Below are 25333 nucleotides of genomic sequence, written 5' to 3'. Positions count from 1 at the left end.
GATATAGGTTCAGCAGCAGTAACAAATACGTGTGTGTGTGTGTGTGTGTGTGTTTGTATATATCTCCAAATATATATATTTGTTTCTTTTCTCTAACATTCTGCACTTGATCAGTCCAGGCTGGACAGAGAGCTCCGCTTCACACAATCTTTCAGGTAACTTTTCATTCTGTTGATCTACCAGCTAAGGTGTTTTCCTAGTTTTTATGGTCAACATGAAATCACCACTCTTTTCTTCTTTCCTCCTGTGGAAAGAGGGAAAGAGCAAGTGGACAGTAAGCAATATTAACTTGAAGTGGAATTTACATGTCTATTCACATCCCAATGGCCCAAACCTAATCATGTGGCCACACCTAATTATAAGGTAATATGAGTATGAGAAACATGGGCTCTAGCGGGCTGTTCAAACTTGGATAGGGATGAGGGCTCTATTAGTAAAGGGAAGAATGAGAGGATGGATGAGGGGGAACAAGAGCGACCTTGTCATTTGTCAACTCCTCTGGGAGTTAAGCATCCATGAGAACCCCTTTTTCTACCAAAATGTAACCCCTCTCCAGGGGAAACAACTCAAAGTTCCATTCAGATTCTGAATCCAGCAAAATATTCAGGATCTCTACGTGACTCTAAGGAAGGAAAAAGGAAAAGACTGGATACTCGGGAGGACAGTCACTGCCTGTGTTTCAAACAAATATGACATCCTCTCTCTACCCTCACACATGTAAGCAGATACATTTTTTGTTTGGCTTTGGTATAACACGGTATAGCCACAACACGAAGCATGCCAAACTGGGATCCCCACTGACAGGAAGCATAGAAATAATGTAACTTGCATCACCTATATAATGGCCTCATGTAGACCAAATATAATTTTACAAGGCAGTGCACACAAGAGGATAAAAGTGCACACATGAGACCTAAGACTCATGGTATTGCTTGAAGGGAAAAAAAAAAAAACTAACTATTTTATTTGTTCATCTGTGTAAAGTTGATTTAAGATGTAACATCAACACATATTTTATCTGGTAGGCAGTTCAGATGATAAAGGATTACAAAGAAAAATAGATGAACCAACAACTTCACATTTTAAAAATTATAAGCTGGACTCAAATGATACTAAATGCAGAGTTTAATAATGAAAAAGGTTTAAATATGTGCTGATCTAAAGGAAGCCTTTAACATGAAATAGTTTTTGTACTTACGTTGGACAAAATCAAAACATTTTAGTGGGTTTCACTATTCAGTTTGCTTTAACCTAATTAGGCATTACTGTTATATATATTTTAATTTCAAAGCATCAAATTTTTAATCCTAAATTTTCTCTGAGAATACAAAGATTAAAATAAAATTTGAATGAAAATATCAACATACTTAAGTGGCTTAAAAAGTCAGCTTTCCACACATAATTGAAAGATTCGAATTTTGCTTTTTTTATTATCCCAGCAAATGTTACACTAGATAAAATGGGAAAATACAAATAGATTCATTAAAAACACAGGTTGATTATTCATATCTACTACATTCAAAAGTATGCAAAACAATTTAGTTATATTGCAAAGCTGTAATTCCTTTTCCTAACAAAGCATTATTTTATAAAACTGTAGTGTTGTATTGACTCAATTTTAATACAAAATACTTTATATACACAATACAATATAAAAGTAAACTATGGTGTAGTGCCTTCCACAAAGGGGTCTATTAAGGCGCTTTACAAATATACCAATATGTTGACCCAAATTACTTTTTGTTTTAGATTAAAACAAACAGGCTAAATGTTTCACTTTAAATACCAAAGGGATTTTTATTTTTGTTTATTCAAGACAATTTTCTAAAGTACCTTAGGTAACAGCAGCAGCAATATCTAAAAGTCCTCCCACTGTATTCTCTAATTTCTAACATATTAAGTCAGAATAAAACATTTCCACTCACAGTTTTGCACTTTGCAACAGCAGAAGGTAATCACTTCTTTAAAAAGTCAATCTCAAAGTGACTTCTTAGTCATACATTCTATAGTTTCTATTACAAATAAAGTAGAAAAGATACAACAGGGCCTGCCTTGGGATGTCACTGGACAAAACAGTATCTACAATAACATAATTATAGAAAACATTTCATAAATACTATTGATATGCATAAAAGGGGTAAGTATAAGAAAGACAGTAAGTTTTTCATGAGTGGGAAAATTATTTTTAAAAGAAAACATTAATAACCAAAGTTTTCACTCTATTTCAATTGAAAGCATATAGATTTTTGTGTTCTTATCTTTTGGGGCAGGAAGCACCAGATTCTACACTGGAAGAACTGGATATAGTTTGGGAATAAAATAGCTAATAAGTATATACAAACTATTAAAACTGCAGATACTGAAGGCTTGTACACGACTTCAGCTAAACACAAAAAGCTTACAGTCAGAGGAAATTTCAAAAGGATACAAAATTTATAGTGTCTGTTACATTTGAGAAATAAGGGCAACACAGATTTTGTGGGGAGGGAAGGGGAGGAGACAGCACCTTAGTTTCCCTACAACATAAATGTAACAAAGTTGGTTTTGTACGATATTGCACCATAGTCCAGAAGTAAAATAACTAAATGGAAATTTAAATAAATCTGACTGAGAAAGCCCAAGAGCAAGTGGATATCTTAAAAAATCTGAGTACTGACTGAGCTAAAAATTATTGAACTAATTTGTTTTGCATAGAATTTTATAGGACTAATCAAATGTTTTATGAAGTGAAGACTGCCATCTCATAGTGCATTTTCTTACAATTCTCTCATTAGAAGTCCTTCAGAAATATTTACCAAGCCTGTCACAAGCCAAACATATTTCAGTGCCCCAAAAGGGTGTGTTTAAAATGTCTTACTGCTGTACCAGCAAGAGAGGCATTCATAGGCATGTCTTATTACATGGTACAGAACTTTTCCATCACAAATTATCAGTGTTTATACAAAATGTGCTAATCTGTGTACTAATCAGTAAATTTAAAGCAAAGGTCTTAGTTTTATATATTGGTGTTCCTATAGGACAGAGGTCCTTAACCAAGAGTTTATGATAGGTTTCAACATGTTCAGAATCCCTAAAACTGCACACATTTTATGTGTATGTGTTGGTGTCCATTTTTTCTGGGAAGAGCCCACAGATTTCATCAGATTCTCAATGACCCCCGAAGACCCATTACACAGTGGGTTGTGCAATGGTTTACAAGCTGAGCTCTGAGAGGGCCACCTACAGAAAGGTGGGAAATGGGAGCTAATAAGTCTTTGCCCTCCCTAATTCAACTGGAACAGCTTGAGTTAATTTTATTTATATGTGTGATTTCCATTAGTTTTCATATGAAGAAACCTAAAAGTTGAAAATCACTAAAATTATGCCTCTTATCCACATATAGTGGAGGTGCCAAAAAAATGTACACATAACTTGTATTCATCTTTTGTTATCGGTATATATTAAGTATTACAATTTTAATAGTTTTTTTCCTTTCTTAAAATGTATATACATTTTCTTGGCACCCTCTGTATACTGTTTTGATAAAACTATTCCCAACTAGTGGAGCTTAAGAAAAATAAAAAACAAATTTTACTAATGAAAGAATAGAGCCCTTTCCCCTTCCTAAACGATAAGCTATTATTAAATGTCTTTTGGTATGAAACCACAAGTCTTCCTTGAAACCTAAGCCTATATAATAGGAATGATGGAAAACATATTATTTAACCTTAAAAAAGTTAGGGGGATTTGAATTTTCTAAGACCACTATGTAACTTTCCCTAATTACAAATGTTCACCTTAAGAGTTAAATAATTAACTTTTTCATCAATTAATCTGCCCATAGGTAATATATTGCCAAACAGCCAGATTTTCCTTTGCCAATAAATAATCTGTGCAGGCAGCACTGTTCTGAAAGAGGAAACCTGTAACATCACTGATGACATAATCAAAACTGTCACTATATAGAAAAAGTACTTCTCCAGTGAGTATACACAAATAATTTTTAATCAAAGTTTCACATGAAACTGAAAACAATCTCTCTGCTTAGGTTGATGGAAATCATGTTTTAAATTTCAAAGCAATAATATGAAAAATCTTAGCTTTTAGTATAAGAAGCTTTAATAATGGCAGCTTTGTTCCCCTTTAAAACTGGAAGCAGCATTAAAAATACCAACATGGAAAGAAAAATGGTAGTGCTTTGCTTCTTTTAATGCCAGCAATCCTTGAGAAACAAATGCTAGAAGGTTAACTATTCCCCAGATGGAAAAAAAGATAAACATTTCTTTCTTCTGATGAACATTCTGTTTCAACCCTGTATTTCTTAGTTCCAAGATGTGAATTATACAGATTATCATTAGCCTAGGAACACTCACCACCATGATGGCTTAATTTCTATAGCTTATTTTGTACCAACAAACAAGGTTATGGGGAAAAAAAGAGAGCTTTGTAAATATGGGGTATATTTCATATTTGGTTAAAGCAAGATAAAACTAAAACTGTCTTTCAAAAAAATTTCAAAAACTCTTGTCTTTTAAAATTATTTATCATATGTACAAATAGATACCAGGCTTCTCCTTTTTTAAAAAAGCACTATTTTTTTATTTTAAGTACTTTAAGTACCAAGAACTGACTATAATATTCAGTTCATAATTTACTTTATAACAATTTTTTTCTAAGTTACTGATTAAAAAAGCTGGAATAAATTAACATTTTAAAAGCATTTCCCATAAGTTAGGAAAATATTGTACACAGAGCACACACACACACAGCTCTGTCATATTTGCATAATTTTACTCAGAGTCTCAAAAACCCCTGCATTACAGGCCTTTTCGTAAATCCTCATTGACAATTGTTTCCTAGTGTGTTAAACATACACTAGATCACGATTTTTGATTTCTGAGCCTGTGTGCTGATCATCTTCATCTGACTGTTGCTCGGAGCCTTGTGAATTAATATATTCATACTCAATAGGCTTTGGATAATTATATGGGTAGCCGTTGTCATCAAAAAACCTCCGAAAGGTAAATTCATAGAAAGCATGTTCAGGGTGCTTTCCATTTTTATACCATCCATTGAGAGTGTCATTTACATTTTCTTCCTCATTATCATCACTCCATAATTTATCAGGATCAACAGGATCAAAATTTGATGTATCTGTTGGATGTGTAATTTTAGGAATGTACGAAGCCGACTGTTGTCTCAGGTCACTGGAGAAATCAATTGTTTTAAAAAATGGATGAGCTTTTATTTCATCAGCACCATTCTTGCCTAAGCGATCTTCTGGTCCTCGGCAAAGTTTAATAATAAGATCAGAGGCTTCAGGACTCAGTTTAGCTTGCGGTGGAATGTGAAGAGATGTTTGCCAGTTGATAACCTTTAAAGAAGATTTTTAAAAATTAGGAAGGAAGAGATAAAAACACAAAATTTCCTCCAAGTCTTATACCAAGATGTCTTACTGAATTATTTGTGTTTTTAAATAAATTGCATGATATTTCTCCTTCCTTACCTTTAACAATGAATCATTGGTGGGAAATAACCTTTCTTCCCAGCGCTTCCTCTGCAGGCAACTTACATTAGAAGTGTGAGCTCCCCTGTTAAGTCCTCCTACCTATGGCAGAAATGGCTATCTTTACTGTGTCCCCTCTGTTCTATATAAATATATAGAATCTGTACCATCTAATAAATAAATAAATAAATATATAAAATAAATAAATAAATATATTTAAATAAATATATACCTGTACCATCTAATATCTTGTGGTACCTATTTATGCCTGTGTCCTTCCACTGCAGTATAAAATTCCGTAAGGCAACAGGACATTTTGTCTTTCTATTTCCCAGTGCTTGGCAAATTGCCTGGCATATAATTTACATTCAGCAAATATTTATTATAGTTTTGAATAAACCAGAATGAGGTGGGGAGGGAAATAGGATGAAAGCGAGGGAAGAAAGAGAGGGAAGGAGGGAAGAAGGAAGGAAAAAGGAAAAAAGGAAGAAAAGAAGGCATCAATAAATATTTGTTAAATAAATAAATAAACCCCATTCTTCCTTATTCATATACTTTGTTTCCCCGAAAATAAGACCTACCCAGACAATCGGCTCTAATGCATCTTTTGGAGCAAAAATTAATATAAGACCCAGTCTTATACAATATAAGACCCGGTTCGTATCGTATCATATCATATCATATCTCATATCATATCCGGTCTTATAGTAAAGTAAGACTGGGTCTTATATTAATTTTTGCTCTGATTGTCCGGGTAGGTCTTATTTTCGGGGAAACACGGTAGGAGCTCATCAGCTACTATAGAAGGAAGGAAAATAAACCTCTTTTTCTAGAAAAAGGAGATGCCTCAACTAATAAAATATGTCTTTGAATTCTTTTTGAAAAAAAAATCACAATACATTAGTTCTTTATGCCTGGTTCCATCATCTCGTTATTTCAAATATGGGAAATTAAAATGTACAATCGGCTGGACAAGTTCTTCACTTTAAACTTAAATTCAGGATTTTTTTAGTTTAAGACAAAAGTAAAATAATAAAAGACTAGGCATACCAAAAAAAGATTAATTCAAAGAAATTAATGTAAACTGAAGTACAGAGAACAGAATGAGTAAAAAAAAAAATAAAGCATACGAGCCATAAAGAACACTATCAAATGTCTACCATATATATGTATACTAATTAGAGTCCCGGAAGGAGAGTAGGAAGCAGGCAGAAGAAATCTTTTAAGAGTAATGATAGGGAATTTTCCAAAATTGGTGAAGGTCATCAACCTACAATTCAAGAAGCTTTGTGAACTTTAATCAAGATAAAGAAAAAGAAAACTACACATGGTCACATCATGATGAAACTGCAGAAAACCAAAGTTCAAGGGGAAAAACTCCTGAAAGCCAGAGAGGGACGCTGCAGTTCACAGTAAGATGGAATAGGTATATGCCACCTGGTCTTTCCTCCTGAATACAACTGCCGTGTTTCCCCAAGAACAACACCGGGGAAGTTGTGCTCCAAAAGACGCATTAGGGCTTTTGTTCAGGGGACGTCATCCTGAAAAATCATGCTAGGGCTTATTTTCCGATTGGGTCTTGTTTTCAGGGAAACACGGCATAAAACCTAGACAGAATGCGTGCAGCAGCTACCTGAGGACCCTGAAGAGTAAACAGTGACAGGCAGATTGGGGAAGAAGAATTTCAAAACTGATGAAATGGTGGTGAGTTTACCCTTTTTTCCCTTCTAGAATCCCCTGGCCAAGACTCAAAGTAGTCCTGACCCTGAAGACGTATAACACAGACAGAATGAGCTCTAGGAAAAGGCCCTCTAGTTGAGGCTCAGGGAGTAGGAAAGTGGTTTCCTAGCCGCAACAGAGGTGCAATAAGGGCCACCTAACACTCAAGGAGAGGGAACCCTTCCTCTTCAACTGGAGATTAAATCGTACAGCTCCTGTCCCAATAGGATAGCTTGAATCCATGTCACTTTTTTCTTTCTCTGTCCTCTCTCCACTTTGTCCTGGATGCAGGCATTCATGAGACGTGTGTGTGGCAGAGTAAGGTAAATAAAGCCTTACTTTCTGGTCAAAGAAATGAAAAGGGAAGCCCGAGGGAACTGGAAAGTACCGGAGACATGGCAGGGAAGGAGGAGCTTGGGAAACTGACCCCAACAAGTTATGTAAAAACTGCTGGGCTCACCTCCAAACTGTACCTATACGGCCCCAATCCTAAAGAGCATATCAAAGACTTTGAAAACTGAACTAAGGAAAATACCATAGTCCAGGGGGAGATCTTCCCAGCAATGGAAAGGCTTTGACAATGAAACTGACATTGAAATCACAAGCCACAGAAAGCGGTTGGAACTTGTGGACTGAAACTAACCAGGTTTATTGCCTGCCAAAACAGTATCAACATTCTCCTTATTAATATCAAGATTAATAAAACATCAAGCGCAACAACATGTGCATCATAGAAATACCAGTAGGTGAAGAGAGGAAGCAAGGGATTGAGAAGCAAGGGATTGAGAACATATTTGAAGTAATAATGTCCAAAAACTTACCTAACCTGATGAAGGAAACCAACATACAAGCCCAGAAAGTGCAGAGTTCCAACCAGGATAAACCCAAACAGGTCCACACCAAGACACATTATAGTTAAAATGGCAAAGGTTAAAGACAAAGAGAGAATCCTAAAAGCAGCAAGAGAAAGACAGAGGGTTACATACCAGGGAACTCCCATGAGACTATCAAATGACTTTTCTACAGAAACATTGAAGGCCAGGAGAGAGTGGCAGGAGATACTCAAAGTGATGGAACACAAAGGCCTACAACCTAGATTGCTTTATCCAGCAAGGCTATCATTTAAAGTTGATGGAGAGATAAAGAGCTTCCCAGAAAAGAATAAACTAAAGGAATTTATTACCACCAAGCCAGCATTGCAAGAAATACGAAAAGGACTTCTGTAAATAGAAGAAAGATGAAAACAATCTAACTACAAATTTAAAAATGGCAATAACTATCTACCTATCAATAATCACTTTAAATGTAAATGGATTAAATGCTCCCATCAAGAGACACAGGGTGGCTGAGAGGATAAGAAAGCAAGACTCTTGTATATGCTGTATACAAGAGACTCATCTCAGATCAAAAGACGCACACAGGCTGAAAGTGAAGGGTTGGAGTAAGATTTTTCATGAAAATAGATAAGAGAAAAAAGCTGGAGTTGCAATACTTATATCTGACAAAATAGACTTTAAAATGAAGAACATATTAAAAGACAAAGATGGGCACTATATAATATTAAAGGGATCGATCCGACAAGAGGACATAACCCTAATAAACATCTATGCACCCAACATAGGAGCACCTAAATATATAAAACAGAAATTGACTGACATAAAGACAGAGATCAACAGTAACACTATCATAGTAGGGGACTTCAACACACCTCTGACAACAAGGGACAAGTCTTCCAGACAGAAAATCAATATGAAAACAACAGCCTTAAATGACACATTGGACCACTTGGATTTAATCGATATTTTCAGAGCATTTCACCCCAAAGCTGCAGAATACACGTTCTTCTCAAGCGCACATGGAACATTTTCCAAGGTAGACCACATGTTAGGCCACAAAACAAGTCTTGATAAATTTAAGAAAATTGAAATCATACCAATTGTCTTCTCTGACCACAGTGCTATAAAATTAGAAATGAACTACAGGAAAAAAACTGGAAGTAACACCAATTGATGGAGGCTGAATAACTTATTACTAAATAATGAATGGGTCAACCATGAGATTGAGGAAGAAATCAAAAGGTATCTCGAGACAAACGAAAATGAAAACATGACGACCCAAAATCTATGGGATGCCGCGAAAGCAGTCCTAAGAGAGAAATTCATAGCACTGCAGGCCTACCTAAAGAAACAAGAAACATCACTAATCAACAGTTTATCTTCACACTTAAGGGATCTGGAAAAATAACAGCAAAATAAGCCCAAAAGGAGTACAAGGAAGGAGATAATAAAGATCAGAGCAGAAATAAATGAAACAGAAACCAGAAAAATAATACAAAAGATCAAGGAATCCAAAAGTTGGTTCTTAGAGAAGATAAAATCAACAAACTTTTAGCCAGACTCATTAAAAAAAAAAGAGAGGACCCAAATTAATAAAATCAGAAATGAAAGAGGAGAAGTGACAACAGACACCGCAGAAATACAAAAAATTTTAAGAAATTACTATGAGCAACTATATGCCAACAAATTTGACAATCTGGAAGAAATGGACAATTTTCTAGAGGCGTACAACATTCCAAGGCTAACTCAAGAAGAAACAGAAAACCTGAATAGACTGATTACCACCAGGGAAATTGAATCAGTAATTAACAATCTCCCAACAAACAAAAACCCTGGACCAGATGGCTTTATAGGTGAATTTTACAAAACGTTCAAAAAAGAATTATCACCTATTCTCTTCAAGCTCTTCCAAAAAAATCCAGAAGGAGGGAAGACTCCCAAACACTTTTTACGAAGCCACTATCACCCTGATCCCAAAATCAGACAAAGATACCACAAAAAAAGAAAACTACAGGCCGATGTCTCTAATGAACATAGATGCAAAAATTCTCATCAAAATATTAGCGAGCAGAATTCAGCAATACATTAAAAAGATCATACACCATGATCAAGTGGGATTCATCCCTGATATGCAAGAGTGCTTCAACATCCGCCAATCAATTAATGTGATACACATTAACAAAATAAAAAATAAAAATCACATGATCATATCAATAGATGCAGAAAAAGCATTTGATAAAATCCAGCAGCCATTTTTGATAAAAATCCTTAAGAAAGTGGGAATAGAGGGATCATATCTCAACAAAATAAAGGCCATATATGATAAACCCCCAGCTAACATCTGGGGAAAACATTATTCTCAATGGGGAAAAGCTAAAACCATTCCCCTTAAGATCAGGAACAAGGCAAGGTTGGCCACTTTCTCCACCTCTATTCAACATAGTGCTGGAAGTTCTAGCCACAGCAATCAGACAAGAAAAAGAAGTAAAAGGCTTCCAAATTGGTAAGGAGGAAGTAAAATTGTCATTTTGTGCAGATGACATGATACTGTATATAGAGAACCCTAAAGACTCCACCAAGAGACTATTAGAGCTGATAGATGAATTTAGTAAAGTAGCAGGATACAAAATTAATATTCAGAAATCAGTTGCATTTGCATATGCCAACAATAAAACATCAGAAGGAGAAATTAAAAAAAAAATCCCATTTACAATTGCTTCAAAGAGTATAAAATACCTGGGAATAAATTTAACCAAAGAAGTAAAAGATCTATACTCAGAAAATTATAAGACACTGAAGAAAGAAATGAAAGAAGATACAAATAGATGGAAACACATAGCATGTTCATGGATAGGAAGAATTAACATAGTTAAAATGTCCATACTGCCGAAAGCAATATACATATTCAACGCAATTCCTATCAAACTACCAATGACATTTTTCACATATATAATAGAACATATAATCCTAAAATTTATATGGGACCATGAAAGACCCCAAATAGCCTCAGCAATCTTGAGAAATAAGAACAAAGTGGGAGGTATACCAATACCTGACATCAAATTATACTACAAGACTACAGTAATCAAAACAGCATGGTATTGGCATAAAAACAGACACATAGATCAATGGAACAGAATAGAGTCCAGAAATAAATCCATGCCTATATGGCTATTTAATTTAAGACAATGGAAGCAAGAATGTACGGTGAGGTAAAGACAGTCTATTCAATAAATTGTGCTGGGAAACCGGGACAGACACATGCAAAGAAATGAAGCTGGACTACCTCCTTACACTATATACAAAAATAAATTCAAAATGGCTTAAAGACTTAAATGTAAGATCCAAAACCATAAAATATCTAGAAGAAAATATAGGAAGAAACTTCACAGACATTACCCGGAGTAAGATTTTTACTGATATATCCCCTCACACAATTGAAGTAAGAGAAAATAAACATGTGGGATTACATCAAACTAAATAGTTTTTTCACAGCAAAGGAAACCATCAATAAAACAAAAAGGGACCCTACTGAATGGGAAAAGATATTTGCCAATGATATATCTGGTAAGGGGTTAATATCACAAATTTATAAAATACTCATTCAAGTCAACTCCAAAAAACCAAACAACCCAATTAAAAAATGGGCAGAGGACATGAAGAGACAGTTTTCTAAAAAGGACATACAGATGGCAAACAGACATATGAAAAAATGCTCAAACTCACTAATCATTAGAGAAATGCAAATAAAAACCATAATGAGATACCACCTCACCCCAGTCAAAATGGCTATCATCAATAAAGCAACAAATAACAAGTACTGGTGCGGATGTGGAGAAAAGGGAACCCTTGTGCACTGTTGGTGGAATTGCAGATTGGTGCAGCCACTATGGAAAACAGTATGGAGGTATCTCAAAAATCTGAAAATGGAACTACCTTATGATCCAGCAATTCCACTCCTAGGTATCTATCTGGAGAAATCCAAAACTCGAATTCAAAAAAACTTTATGCACTCCTATGTTTACTGCAGCACTATGCACAACAGCCAAGACATGGAAACAACCGAAATGCCCATCCGTAGATGACTGGATTAAGAAACTGTGGTACATTTATACAATGGAGCAGCCATAAAAAAGAAAGAAATCTTACCATTTGCAACAATATGGATGGACCTAGAGAACATTATGTTAAGTGAAATAAGTCAGACAGAGAAAGACAACTACCATATGATCTCACTTATATGTGGAATCTAAAGCAAAGAATAAGTGAATGAACTAATCAGAAACAGTTTTGGAGAGATAGAGGAAAAACTGCGGGTTGCTAGATAGGAAGGAGGATGGGGATAAGGGGGAAGGTGAGGGGATTAGAAAACAGTCGGTAACCACAAGACTGCCACGGGGTTTTGAAAATTAATTTGGGGAATGTAAACAATAATGTTGTAAAGATTTTGTAGGGTATCTGATGGACACTTGTCTCATTAGGGAGACCACCTCAGGGATGATGTAGATGCCTGATCACTGCATTGTACACCTGAAGCTGAAACTGAACAATAATGAATGTCAACTACAAGTTTGTATGTATATGTGTATGTATACATATATATATATATGCATATGTATATGTATATGTATGTACTTACAAGAAGCGGAGTATAGCATTAGGAATAGAGACAGTGGAAATGTAATGGCTCTGTGCGATTTCAGAGGGATAGTGGATGGGGGATGGGGGTCCGATAAACGTCTAAGTATTCCTTTGTCTTGTGCACCTGAAACTAATAAAAAAAAAATTTCCTAGAGAAAAAAAAATGTATATTGATAGAAATTATGCAATCTGAACATCAAAGAGAAAAAAAGTTTAAAAATATGAGAACCTCATCCCAAACAAGAAAAAGCTCAAAGAGTTTATCACACTAAACCAGTGTTTCAAGAAATGCTCAAGGGATTTCTTTAAGAACAAAGAAAAAAGGATCAAACATATGAATAATAAAATGGCAGTAACTTCATATCTATCTACAATTACTTTAAATATAAATGGATTAAATGCTCCCATCAAAAGACATACAGTGGCTGAATGGATAAGAAAACAAGACCCGTATATATGCTGCTTATAAGAGACTCACTTTAGATGGAAAACACACAGACTGAAAGTAAAGCGACAGAAAACAGTATTTCATGCAAATGAAAAAAAAACCTTGGGTAGCAATACTTATGCCAGACAAGAGAGACTTTAAAACAAAGACTATAACAAGAGATAAAGGACCTAGTAATCCCACTTCTAAGGAGGACAAAAGGAAGTGGGTGACATTTTAAAGTGCTGCAAGAAGTGAAATCCGGAATTCTATACCAAATGATAACATCCTAAGGAAGGTGAAACACACAATCTCAGATGAAGGAAAACTAAGAGAATCTGTTATCAGCAAACCTGCTCTAAAATATTTGCTGAAGAAGTTCTTCAGACAGAGGGACACAATATAGAAGGAATCTTAAAATATCATGCATGCAGGAAGAGCAAGGAAATGCTAAATATCTGGGTTAATATAAATGACTATTATTCTCATCTTCAATTCTTTCAAAGAAGTTGATGGTTGAAAACAAAAATTGTCACATTGTTGGATGAGGTTTTAAATGTATGTAGGTATTATTATATATAAGATAACTACAACAGGGTAGAGAATAAAGGGATCTATATGGTAGTAAAGTTCTATACTGAACTACAGTGAAATGGGAAAATATCAATTCTAAGTAGATATGAAAACAGTATGCATTTCGTAATCACTAGAACATCTAACAAAACTATGTGAGGAGATAACAGTCTATAACACAGTAGAGGGTGATCTCATGGAAATGGTGAACAGGAGGCTTCAGGGTCAGTCCCTCTACAAAAACAATGATTAAACTGGAAAGGAAAAAAAACTACCAGAATTAACTACGTTTGAATTCTGGAAGCTGACTGGACACCTACAGCAACCAGGGGAGTGTTTCATGAAGGGAGAGGCTACTGACATATGTTAAGACAGCAGTGTTAAGAACCAACTGCCATTCACTATTCCTCAGCCCTGCTGTGACTATGGAGAGGGCAGCCCAGTGTCCTAGAGCTGCTGGCTTGTGCCTGGGTGGGCAGTAACGACCTGGCCTTCCAAAAATTGGGGGCTGTGCATTTCGTTGGTGTTGGTGATTCTCTGAGGGACTGGCCCAGATGACTTTCTTTAGACCCCTCAGGAAGAGTTAAAGAGACAGACATACTTTTCTTTTTTTGATCCAGACATTTAAAGAAATCTCTATCAGGTCATTGGCTTAGGCTGTTTTTCTTACTGTTGAGTTTTGAAAAGTTCTTTACATACAAGTTTAGATACAAGCCCTTTGTTCGATAGGTGATCTACAAATATTTTCTCCCATGCTATAGCTTGTCTTTTCATTGTCCTATGTTTTTGGCAGACTGAATGTTTTTATTTTAATGAAGTCCAATTTCTGACCTTTTAAGGATCATGATTTTGGTATCATTTTTAAGAACTCTTCACCTAACCTTAAGCCATAAAGATTTTCTACTTTCTTCTAGTAGTATTATGGTTTCATTTTTATCTCCAGATCTATGATTCATTTTGAGTTAATCTTAGTGCTAGGTGTTAGGTTTATGTCGATTTCAGTATTTTTTGTATGGCTGATCAAATTTTCCAACATATTTGTTGAAATATCCTTTCTCTATTTTCATCTTTGTCAAATATCAAATGGCCATATTTGTACAGTCCTATTTTTCCATTCTCTATCCCGTTGCATTGATTTGTGTATCCTTCTGCTAATACCACACTGTATTTCTGTAACTTCACAGTAAGTCTTAAAATCTAGTAGTTGATTCCTCTTTGTTCTTTTTTTAAAAAATTGTTTTCTTTATTCCAGTTCCTTAGTCCACCCTATAAACTTTAGAATTGGCTGATCAGTATCTACAAAAATTCCTGCTGGAAATTTATTGGAATTGGAGTTAAGTCTACAGATTTGGAGTTAAATCTATAGGTTTTTTGGGGAAAATTGATAGCTTTATTATGGTGAGTGTTTCAATCAATCAACACGGTATGTATCTCCATTTATTAAGATCTTCCCTGCTTTCTTTCATCAGTTAGTAGCCTTCAGCATACAGGTCTTGTTCATGTTCTATTACATTAATACCTAAATATTTCATTTTGGGGAAGCTATTGTAAGTGGTATTGTTTTTAAATTTCGGTTTTCAGCCTTTCATTTCTTGAATATATATAGAAACACAACAGATTTTTATATATTACCCTTATATCTTACCACCTTGTCAAACTCACTTGTTAGTTCTATGGGTTTTTCATAGATTTCCTGGCATTTTCTATGTAGAAAACTATGTCATCTGTGGCGAGAATAAGTTTTTATTTCTTTCTAATATGTATACCTTTTCTTTCTTTTTGTTGCCCTAGAGCACTGGCTAAGACTTTCAGAGCTACCTTGAGTAAGAGTAGTGAGAACAGAAATCCTTGCCTTTTTCTTGATCTTAAAAAAAAAGTGTTCACTTTTTCTCACATGCATCAAACACACATACGCACACACATACTTACATAAATACATATTAAAATGAAGGTGAAATTAAGATAGTTTTAGACAAACAAATCTGACACAAACTTGAGAGCATGCAGGTAAATATACTGGTAAGTAGACCTGTACTAAAATAAATTCTAAAGGAAATTTAAGAAAAAAAATACATTAAATGCAATGACAGAAATAGTTATAACTTGGTGGGGAGTATTATGAACAGATGATATCTCAAGACACGCTCAAAGAATGGTTAAAAATGATCAGGCGTTAACCAGGCTTCAGAAAGAGGGAGGGGTTGTGGAAGACAAAAGAGAAAGGACATTTTGGATAGAAGGAATGGTGTGAACAAAGCAACAGAGGACAAATTTGGATTTTTACCCACGGACAAGAGACCCACTAAGGGATGTTTAATGGGACAGTTTGTGGTCAAAAAGATCAACAGAGGAATGGATAAAGATGTGGTACATATACACAATGCAGTATTACGCGGCCATAAGAAAACATGAATGGATCTTGAGATTATGCAGAGGGATATAGGTCAAACAGGAAAAATCAAGAACCAAATGATTTCACTCATATGTGGGATATAAAACTGAAGGCAACAAAGGAACAAAACAAACAGAAACAAAAACTCATAGACACAGACAAAACCAGAGGGTAAGGGGGGAGGAGGGAGGTAGACGAGGATAGAGGGGGTCAAATATATGGTAACAGAAGAACTGACTCTGGGTGGTGAACACACAATGTAGTATGTAGATGATGTATTATAGAAATGTACACTTGAAACCTATATAATTTTACTAACCAATATCACTCCAATAAATTTAATAAATAAAAAAAATTGTAGGCAGCTTGTCATTTAAGTGTCAGAGGTAATTTCAAGTGGAGATATAGTAGTTCCCCCTTATCCAAGACCCCCAAGTGGATGATGGAAACCACAGATAGTATTAATATGTATATTAATACTATGTTTTTTCCTTTTCATACATACCTTTTCATTTAAAGGAAGCACTTTACATTTTCTCTCTGGTATATCTAAATTGCCAGTATCACTCCACTCGTGCTATGGGGCCATTACTACCATGTTTCCCTGAAAATAAGACCTAGCCAGACAATCAGCTCTAATGTGTCTTTTGGAGCAAAAATTAATATACGACCCGGTCTTATTTTACTATAAGACTCAGTATAATATGATACATGATATGACATGATATGACATAATATATATATGATATGATATGATATAATGATATAACATGATATAACATGATATAATATAAGACTAGGTCTTATATTAATGTTTGTTGCAAAAGACACATTAGAGTTGATTATCTGGCTAGGTCTTCTTTTCAGGGAAACACGGTAAGTAAAATAAGGGTTATTTAAACACAAGCACTGAGATACGACAGTCGAACTGGTAAGCGCACTGGCTAAGTGACTTACAGGTGGGTAGTATATAGAGGGTGGAGACGCTAGACAAAGGGATAATTCATGTCCCAGGTGAGAAGGGAACAGGACAGCACGAGATTTTGTCACGTTACTCAGAACAACACACAATTTAAAACTTATGAATTGTATTTTTGGAATTTCCATTTATTATTTTCAGAATATGGTTGACCAAGGACAATTGGAAGTGCAGAACGTGAAACCAGATAAGGAGGAACTACTGTATAGACATCTGTTTGTAGTTTGGGGCGAGAACGTGCATGGAAGGAAACAAAGCCAGGAGCCAACAAGTGAGAGACATACAGTAAATTGGAATAAATCCTCAAAAGGTACTGAAGACTTCTATGAGAATGAAATATGAGTGGAATGTGAGTGAAGGAGACTGTAAAAGTACGATGACAGGATGATGGAGATCAGAGCTCATTCATGGAATTTTAGTGGATTCCTATATCCATACACGTTCATTCTATAATTCCAGATTAAGATGCTCTGTGTAAAGGACTGATAAACATGTTCAGTGTAAGAGGCTTTGTGACGATTCTTTTCGTATAGATTCTACACCTTACCTTCATTTGTGTTTCTAATGGTGTTTGTGCCAAGAAAGGAGGTTGTCCCACCAACATTTCAAAAAGAATTACACCAACACTCCACCAATCACATAACTGTGTATAGCCTAAAATAAGATACCAAAGTTACAGTTATTTATAAGCACTTTTTAAAAAGTGCTCAGAATCAATACAATCAAAATTACTACTAAATCACCAGTTTATACTGTAAACTTAATGTTTACTATAAACCTGAAAAACAAGCCAAATTGTAATGACTGAAAAACAAGCCATATTTTAATGGTGTTTCGGCTGCTCTACAGGCCTACTGAGATTATTTATAAAACAAATGTTTTACCTGTTCGTAACAACACTTCAGGAGCAATATAATTGGGAGTCCCAACCAAAGAATGCGCTAGGCATCGCTGGTGCTGGCGTGCAGCTCTCCGCTCCAGGGGCTTCAGTCTGTCTCCACATCGACAGTTAGAGGGGTCACCCCATTCATTACTGAAATCCATGCTGTCTTGCCGGGGATGGTCACCTGTAAAGTCGAACAAAAGGAAATAAAAGCAACAAGAACAAGAGTAAACCTACAGTCTGTTTAATCTTTTGACATCACGGCTTATAGTTTACATGACTCTCCCTCTGTGACAAGCTAAGACACGATATATACCAAATCACCGCTCGTGTTTTATTATTGACTAGATGCTGCAATCTGAGATATCAATAGGACAAGTTTTACACTAAGAAAAATTAGCCCAAGAATCAGTAATGTACTCAATGTTGAATGATGACAATTGAAGTCATGAGTAGGCAGGATTAAGATTTTGTTATTCAGACTGCTCCCCATTGCTACTCTGGAGGTCCAAGTTTCAAACAAATTAAATCAGTGTTTCATTTATTCGACAAATGACAGTGATAAATAAGAAAGACAGGGTTCTTCTCTCAGGTAGCTTCTCTGCAGGGGAGAAACACAACAAATATGGACGTAAGAAACAGTGATGCGTCCTGTGTAGAGTCAACAGGAGGTGAGGTGACAATCGGAGGCGGTATTTGTGAAACCCAAATGGGAAACCCATTTGAAAACCAGGGCAAGGCATTTTATATAGAAACAATAACAGAAAGAAGACCAGTGCGGATAGAAAAGGGGAGAATGGTAGGAAATGGAGCGGGAGCCAGTGCACATGGGTTTTGTAAGCAAAAGAAATGGTTTTCCTTTCACTTTAAGCACAGTGGGAAGATATTGGAGAGTTTGCAGCAAGAAAATGACAAGATCTGATCTATGTTTAGAAAAGAAAACTGCTGTGTAGATAATAGATAATAAGGGAGGACAGGAGTAAAAAGGGACCACTTAAGAGGCTATTACAGTTAAGCTTGGAATATGATAGCAATGGAGGAGATGGACAAAAGTGAACAGATTCAGGATATATGTAGAGGTGGAGTAAGCAGGACTTATTGATGAATTAGATGTAGAGGGCATGGGAGAAAGAATCAAGGATAACCAGGTGGGTGTGGTGGTATAACTTACTAAACTGGGTGAGAGTTAGGAGGAGGAGAAAATTAAAGAGTTGTTTATTGGTAATGTTAAGTTTGAAAGGCCTATTAGAAATCCATGGGAAAGGAGAGGCCATTTCTGGAGAGAGAGATGGAAGTCACTGATACAGAGATGGTATTTAAAGCCATGACTAGATGAAATGACCTAGAAAAATTATCTAAAATTAACCTAACTGTAATAATCATCTGGGATGTTTGATTAAAATATAATTTCTACCCTCCAGTGAAGATTTTCAATCAGTAGACTGGAATAGTGCCTAAAAATCACATTTTTAAGAAGAACCCCAAATAATTCCGGTGAATCTGGGGAGACATTATATTACATTACACTGAACGTTAAAGTAGGTTTGGGTGTCTCAGTTCTATCCATTTAATGTCAACTTGTGTTCACAGAAGCCCAGGAGGCTAAGAATACCTACCTCAGACGATTGCTGTAAGCATTAAGTTAGAATATATGTAAAAGCACCTAGTCATAGTAAGTATTCAACAAACCTCAGCTTGACTTACACTTCCATTAGCGCTTGAAGGGATCTTGGTGAGGTACTGTGGTGTAGTACAAATAACATGCGCCCTGTAATCAGACAAACCTGGGTTCAAAGCCTAGCCCTTGCACTTATTTTCTGTCTGACCTTGGGCAACTTAAGCTACTTCATCTAACTAAGCCTCAGTTTCTTCATCCTGCCTTCAAATGCCATTGTGAGGACTGAACAGAATCATGTACATAAAGTGTTTAAGGTAAAATAAGTTGCGTAATAGTCATACAATGGAATCCAAAATAGCAGTAAAAACAAGTGTTACATGCAAAAACATAGATGAACCTCAAACATAAAAGAAGTCAACACATAAGAATACATATAAAATGATTATATTTAAGGGTTCCAGAGTAAGCAAAATGATATATCGTTTAGGGATATATACATATGTGGTAAAAACATAGAGAAAAGAACTGATTACAAAGTTCTGAAATAATGGTGACTGACGGGAAGAAGCGAAAGTGATTCTAAGTTTAGGGGCTTCAAGTACTGATAATCTAGTACTGAAGTTGAATGGTGGGCACGGGACTTCTTGTAAAAATTGTTTAAAAAATGTTATTTGTCTGATCTATTTCAAAATAACAAAATGTGAAGAGGTTAACTCAAAAATGTTAATGAGATTTAGAAGTCACTGAATCTAACACACTCTTGCATTTGATATGTCTAAGTGTCTGAAGGATCGATCACCCACGCTTACCCAACAGTCAAGACCTGACCCAGGACTTTTGGCTCCCGTCCAGTGATAATACCATCTTATATTTTAATGCATTAATAAATCACATTAACATGTACAAACAAATTTTATGATTTTACTCACCACTCTGATAGTACTTAGAATCGTGTGTCCATCTGAAGCCAGTGCAGAGGCCGAAGTCAGTCAATTTAATATGACCGTCACGATCAATCAAAATGTTATCAGGTTTAATATCTCTATGGATAAAACCCATTTTATGAACACTTTCTACTGCACAGGTAAGTTCTGCTATGTAGAATCGAGCCAGATTTTCAGGAAAGATGCCCATTCTAATTAATAGGCTCATCATATCACCCCCAGGAATATAGTCCATTACAAAGTATAAATTGTCCTTATCTTGGAATGAATAATATAGACGAACTACCCATTCGTTGTCAGCTTCAGCCAGGATATCTCTCTCAGCTTTAACATGAGCAACCTGATTTCGAAGCAGAACATCTTTCTTTCGAAGAGTTTTTGTCGCATACAATGCCTTAGTATCTACTTTTCTTGCTAGACAGACTTCACCAAATGCTCCTATTCCTAGTGTTTTTATCTTCACAAACATAGACTTGTCCATTTTAGCCCTCTTAAGACGAATGTAATTAGACTCTTTTTGGCAAAGCATCTTTCTCATTTGATCCTGGGCATCTTGAGATAATCCAACCTAGGCAAATAAACTAAATGTTAAATGAGGAATGATCTTCTATACAGAAAATTAAGAAATAGCTTGGAAAAAATTCAGGCACATATTTAAAGGTTAAATGCACAATAATTTTTACTAAAGCATGTTAGAGATCTAGAATATATTTCAGAGAAAATTAATTATCAAAAGTGCAGCTTAAGGGACAGTTAAGAGGACGTATATACAAAGTGAGTACATATGCAGATGCTGCTGTGGAGAGCAAGGAGAAGACAATACCAGTGACCAGCTTTCTACTCCTCTCTAATGCACTCAAAAAAGGCTCCCCGTGTGCAATAACCAAACATCTGTTCCCATGCAGCCTCATCTATGCCTCCATGCAGACTCATCCCAAATCACACGATTAGACTGCCTTCATTAGAAGCTTCTCTTTATGGAATGCCTAGGCTTCAAATATTCTTCTCTGATTTCATCCTTAATGAAAAGAAATTCTTTCACTCTAGGTTCATTTATTCTAAAAAACTGATGTGTTAAGAACAAAAGAATATCTTCTCTAACCTAACCACTCATTAATAGTCAGTCTTTCCTTTTACTTTCTCAAGGCATTAGAATAAGGGTAGCTGGACACACAGCCATCGCTAACACAAAGTGCAAAGGGTTTCTCCTAACTTATTTAAGAGGAACAACTTATGTGATTACAGGGTATCTTTTAGATATTTTGGAACATTTCAAGGAATAGTCAGTGTGACTTATGAAGATACCAAGACGGATAAAAACAAAAACCAACTGCTAGGTAGACATGGAATATCTGGATTTAGAAGGAAGGAACAGTTTATTCTTGGCTAGCTAATAAAGAACTAATTTAAGGGTTTAGTAGAAAAGAAACTTGATTTGAAAAGTAAAATCTAATTATAGAAATGCAAGACTAATTAAAATATAGCAAACTCATGCTTCTGTTAGGATACACATTTGCATGCAAAATCTTTTAAGAAGGGTGGCATGCCAGACTTAGTATAGAACTGTTTCTCTTAAAATCTTACTTGCCTACACAGTAATGGAGGCTACAGAAGTCAGCAAAGCTTCCAACACCATAAAAGTTTAAATCAGCTATTAGTGAAAGTGAAGAGGAAAAAGGAAAAATAAACTAAGAAAATACACAGACAGACTTTAGTAAGAAAACTTAAGAGCTAAAATATGGATAAGTCATACAGATTATCATGGTGTTTCTCATCTAACAAAATCGAATTTATAGCAGGAATAACAATACTGTGAAACCATATTTAGAAAAACAATTTTAAAAGAATGGTTTTCTCAAGTTTTGTGAGAAAATTTTATCACAAATTTAAGCCTCTTGGATTTTGAGTGATACGTAGATGTAAGATTAGAAGTCAAACGTTTGAACTATAAACATATGATAAAAATAATAATGATGACAGTACCACATAGTATCTACTAGTAAAGAGATCTATATGGAAGTACAACAGAGATTAATTTAAATTGAGTGTTTACTTATTCTAATTTCTTTAGCAGACTTTGATTGAATAATTTCAGCACAATTTTTCCAGTACATTATAAAAATGAAATTAGATAGGGAAATAACTGAAGGGAGATGTCTCTGACACTTTCAAGTAAGACCAACCTGATGAATAATAAACCCACAAGCCCAAAAAACTACTAAGTAAAAACGTTTCACGAATGTATCAAGAAATGAGACCCAGATAATTCTAGCTCATTTTAAAATGTAAGATAACATGTAAAACAAAAAATAATCCTTGCTCCAATTTCCATACAAAGGGATTACATACACCTAACCTGCACACTGTAAATTATATTTTTCTTAATTTATTAGAACTTTATTATAGGAAATTCTGAGTAATCTTGAAATACTAAAATAAAATGCTATAATCAAAAGTACTTTAATGGTTACTGACTTTTAAATAATTGACAATATATTTGGCTGTGAAAAGAGAAAAATTCTGGACCACTATATTTTAAAACACCACCAAGCAAATAGATGATCAAGTATAAAAATGGACATTTTAAAAGGTTTTACCCGCATCATTTCGTTCTCTAATTGCTTTTTACGATGCAGACGTTGCTGATGAGATTTGAGTACATTTTCTACATGTTGCTCCATAAAGAATTTAAATGCCTGAGGAGAATAACTTTGAATACGAGATTCCCTTCGCTCTTCATCTTTCTTGTTCTTCCTAACTGTGATAGGTGAAGTTGTAATCTGTTTCTTTTCTTTATCCCCACTATCAACATTTTCATAACTTTTTTCACCCTCGTCTTCCTTGGGCAAGCTCGGCTGATCCTCTTTGTTAGATTTATTGATTGACTCATAGGGAGGAACAGGTGGGTTTTGGTGTAACAGATGTTTTGGATAAGGTGGTGGCGGACCTTGATAGTTTGGAGCTTCGGCAACAGGCGGCATGACGGTCATATTTGAAGTGGTACCCTCAGAAAAAGGACTAGGTTGAACAGTTTGAATGGGCTGTGGTATCCAAGACGGGTGCGTCGGTGCTAAGGCAGTCTGTAGCTCTGGTTTTAATACACGTATGCTTTTCACGGGTTGTTGAATTGGAGCTGGTGTGATAGCAGTGACTGTTGTAGCTGAAGGCTGAGAATTAGCAGAATGACTTGTTCTGTTTCCTAATGGGTTATTAAAAGAATTTGACCTCACTGGTATGTTAGGTTGCCAGGTAGGGATTTCATGCCCCGTGCTCGGGGACGACTGGGCTGGAGCAGAAGACGACTGAGGCCAAGTCGTTTGCAGTCCAGGTACACTAATGTTATAAAGCTCCATGTTATGACTATTTCTATTTGGCACCATCATAGACTGAGGAATGTTTCCATTTGCATATGATGAAGGAGCAGCAGAGCCCCCTGTCTGTAAAGCAGAAGGGCTTTGTCCATTAGTTGTGGTCAGAGGATACGGAGGTGGGGGCTGCCGGTTCACGGCGCCAGCAGGGACCACGTTTTGGTGGATCATAAAATCAGTCTGACCACCACCATTCTGCATGCCAGGTCTCCCTGGCTGAAAGTTAAACTTGTTAGAACTCTGCATGATGATAGGTTGTCTGCCAACAGGAACAGAACTAATGCCTCTCTGTCCCTGATTAGGAGGGTTAATTGGGGACGCGTTAAGAGGTGGTGGAGGATAGCCCTCCTGCCAGGCTCCAGGTGGAACAGGTGAGATTCGGGAGATGACGTATTCCATGTTCCCAGAGTAGCGCTTCGTTTGAGCGTTGGGTTCCCATGAGGGGGGAGGTGGAGTTGTACCTCTTGGAGGAGGAGTCTGGCCTCTTGGAGGTGGTGGAGGAGTGACACTCCTTACTTGAGGTGGTGGTGGGGGGTTCACTCTCTGTCCATTGCTAGGGTGAGCTTGCGCAAAGGCTGTTATACCGGATCCTGACAAAGGTTTTCCTACATCTGTCTGCGAGCTGGGACTTTCAGAACGATAGGCTGCACTGTCTCCCAGTGCTGGGCCATGTCTCTGAGGAACTAAGGATTCTTTAGAACCTTTCCAGCTTTGTTTGCGGTTAACTGATTGTTGCACATTCCCTATGGTCATAAAACAGAAGGGAAAAAAAAACAACACATGTTTTAGCCTCTTATTTTTGAAAAATTTACCTCGGAATTGCAATACTGCTGATAATTCTCTTTCAAAAATCAGTAAGTGGTTTTATTTTACCTTTTAAATTTTTATTTTTATTTTTTTGACTAGGTAATACATTCTCATAGCTCAAAATTCCAGAGGTACAAAAGGATACCCACCTCTGTCCCTTAGTCAACCAGTTTCCTTTCTGGAAGGTAACCAATGTCATCAGTAAGCTATTTTAGTTATAGACAAGTAAATAGTATACCTCCTATTTATACTCTTGTGCCTGGTTCTTTTCATTAAAAAATTGAAGATTTTTTATCAGTATATAAAGTGTTTTCTCACTTTTAAAAAATTATGTCATAGTTTTTCACTGTATAGATATACCCAAATTATTTAATCAGTTCCCCTATTGATGGATATTAAGGTTGTTTCTAGTCTTTTGCTTTACAAAAAAAAAATTGTACAGATTTCATTTCATGCATATGTAAAGTAGAAAAGTATGAGAAGTAGCATTAGTGAGCCAAACAGTGTGTCTACTTGTAATTTTAATAGACATAATAACTAACTTTAGATACATTTCAATATAGCTTTTAAAACAAAATGACAGCAGGGGGATAATTAGCTGAATACTAAATAGGTATGGATTTTACAGAGTCTCTCTTTACTGGAATTTCCAAATGAAATA

The 25333-nt window shown here is 35.8% G+C and overlaps 1 protein-coding gene across 2 annotated transcripts in view; it reads right to left on the bottom strand.

Moving 5' to 3' along the window:
* Positions 1 to 1404: 1404 nt before the first annotated feature.
* LATS1 (large tumor suppressor kinase 1) overlaps positions 1405 to 25333 on the bottom strand; it is a 46048-nt gene continuing 22119 nt past the window's right edge. For both annotated transcript variants that reach the window (XM_081031710.1, XM_081031709.1), the window contains 5 exons: positions 23095 to 24608; positions 20483 to 21065; positions 17937 to 18119; positions 17600 to 17706; positions 1405 to 5353 (listed from right to left, as the gene is read on the bottom strand). In XM_081031710.1, the coding sequence (XP_080887836.1) occupies positions 4844 to 5353; positions 17600 to 17706; positions 17937 to 18119; positions 20483 to 21065; positions 23095 to 24608 (2897 nt within the window). In that variant the 3' untranslated portion in view covers positions 1405 to 4843. The remainder of the gene's footprint in view (positions 5354 to 17599; positions 17707 to 17936; positions 18120 to 20482; positions 21066 to 23094; positions 24609 to 25333) is intronic.

This window comes from Rhinolophus hipposideros, assembly GCF_964194185.1.
Source record: "Rhinolophus hipposideros genome assembly, chromosome: 3".
Lineage (NCBI taxonomy): Eukaryota > Metazoa > Chordata > Mammalia > Chiroptera > Rhinolophidae > Rhinolophus > Rhinolophus hipposideros.
Note: the sequence above shows the minus strand (reverse complement) of the source record. Positions and strands in the feature narration are given on the sequence as shown.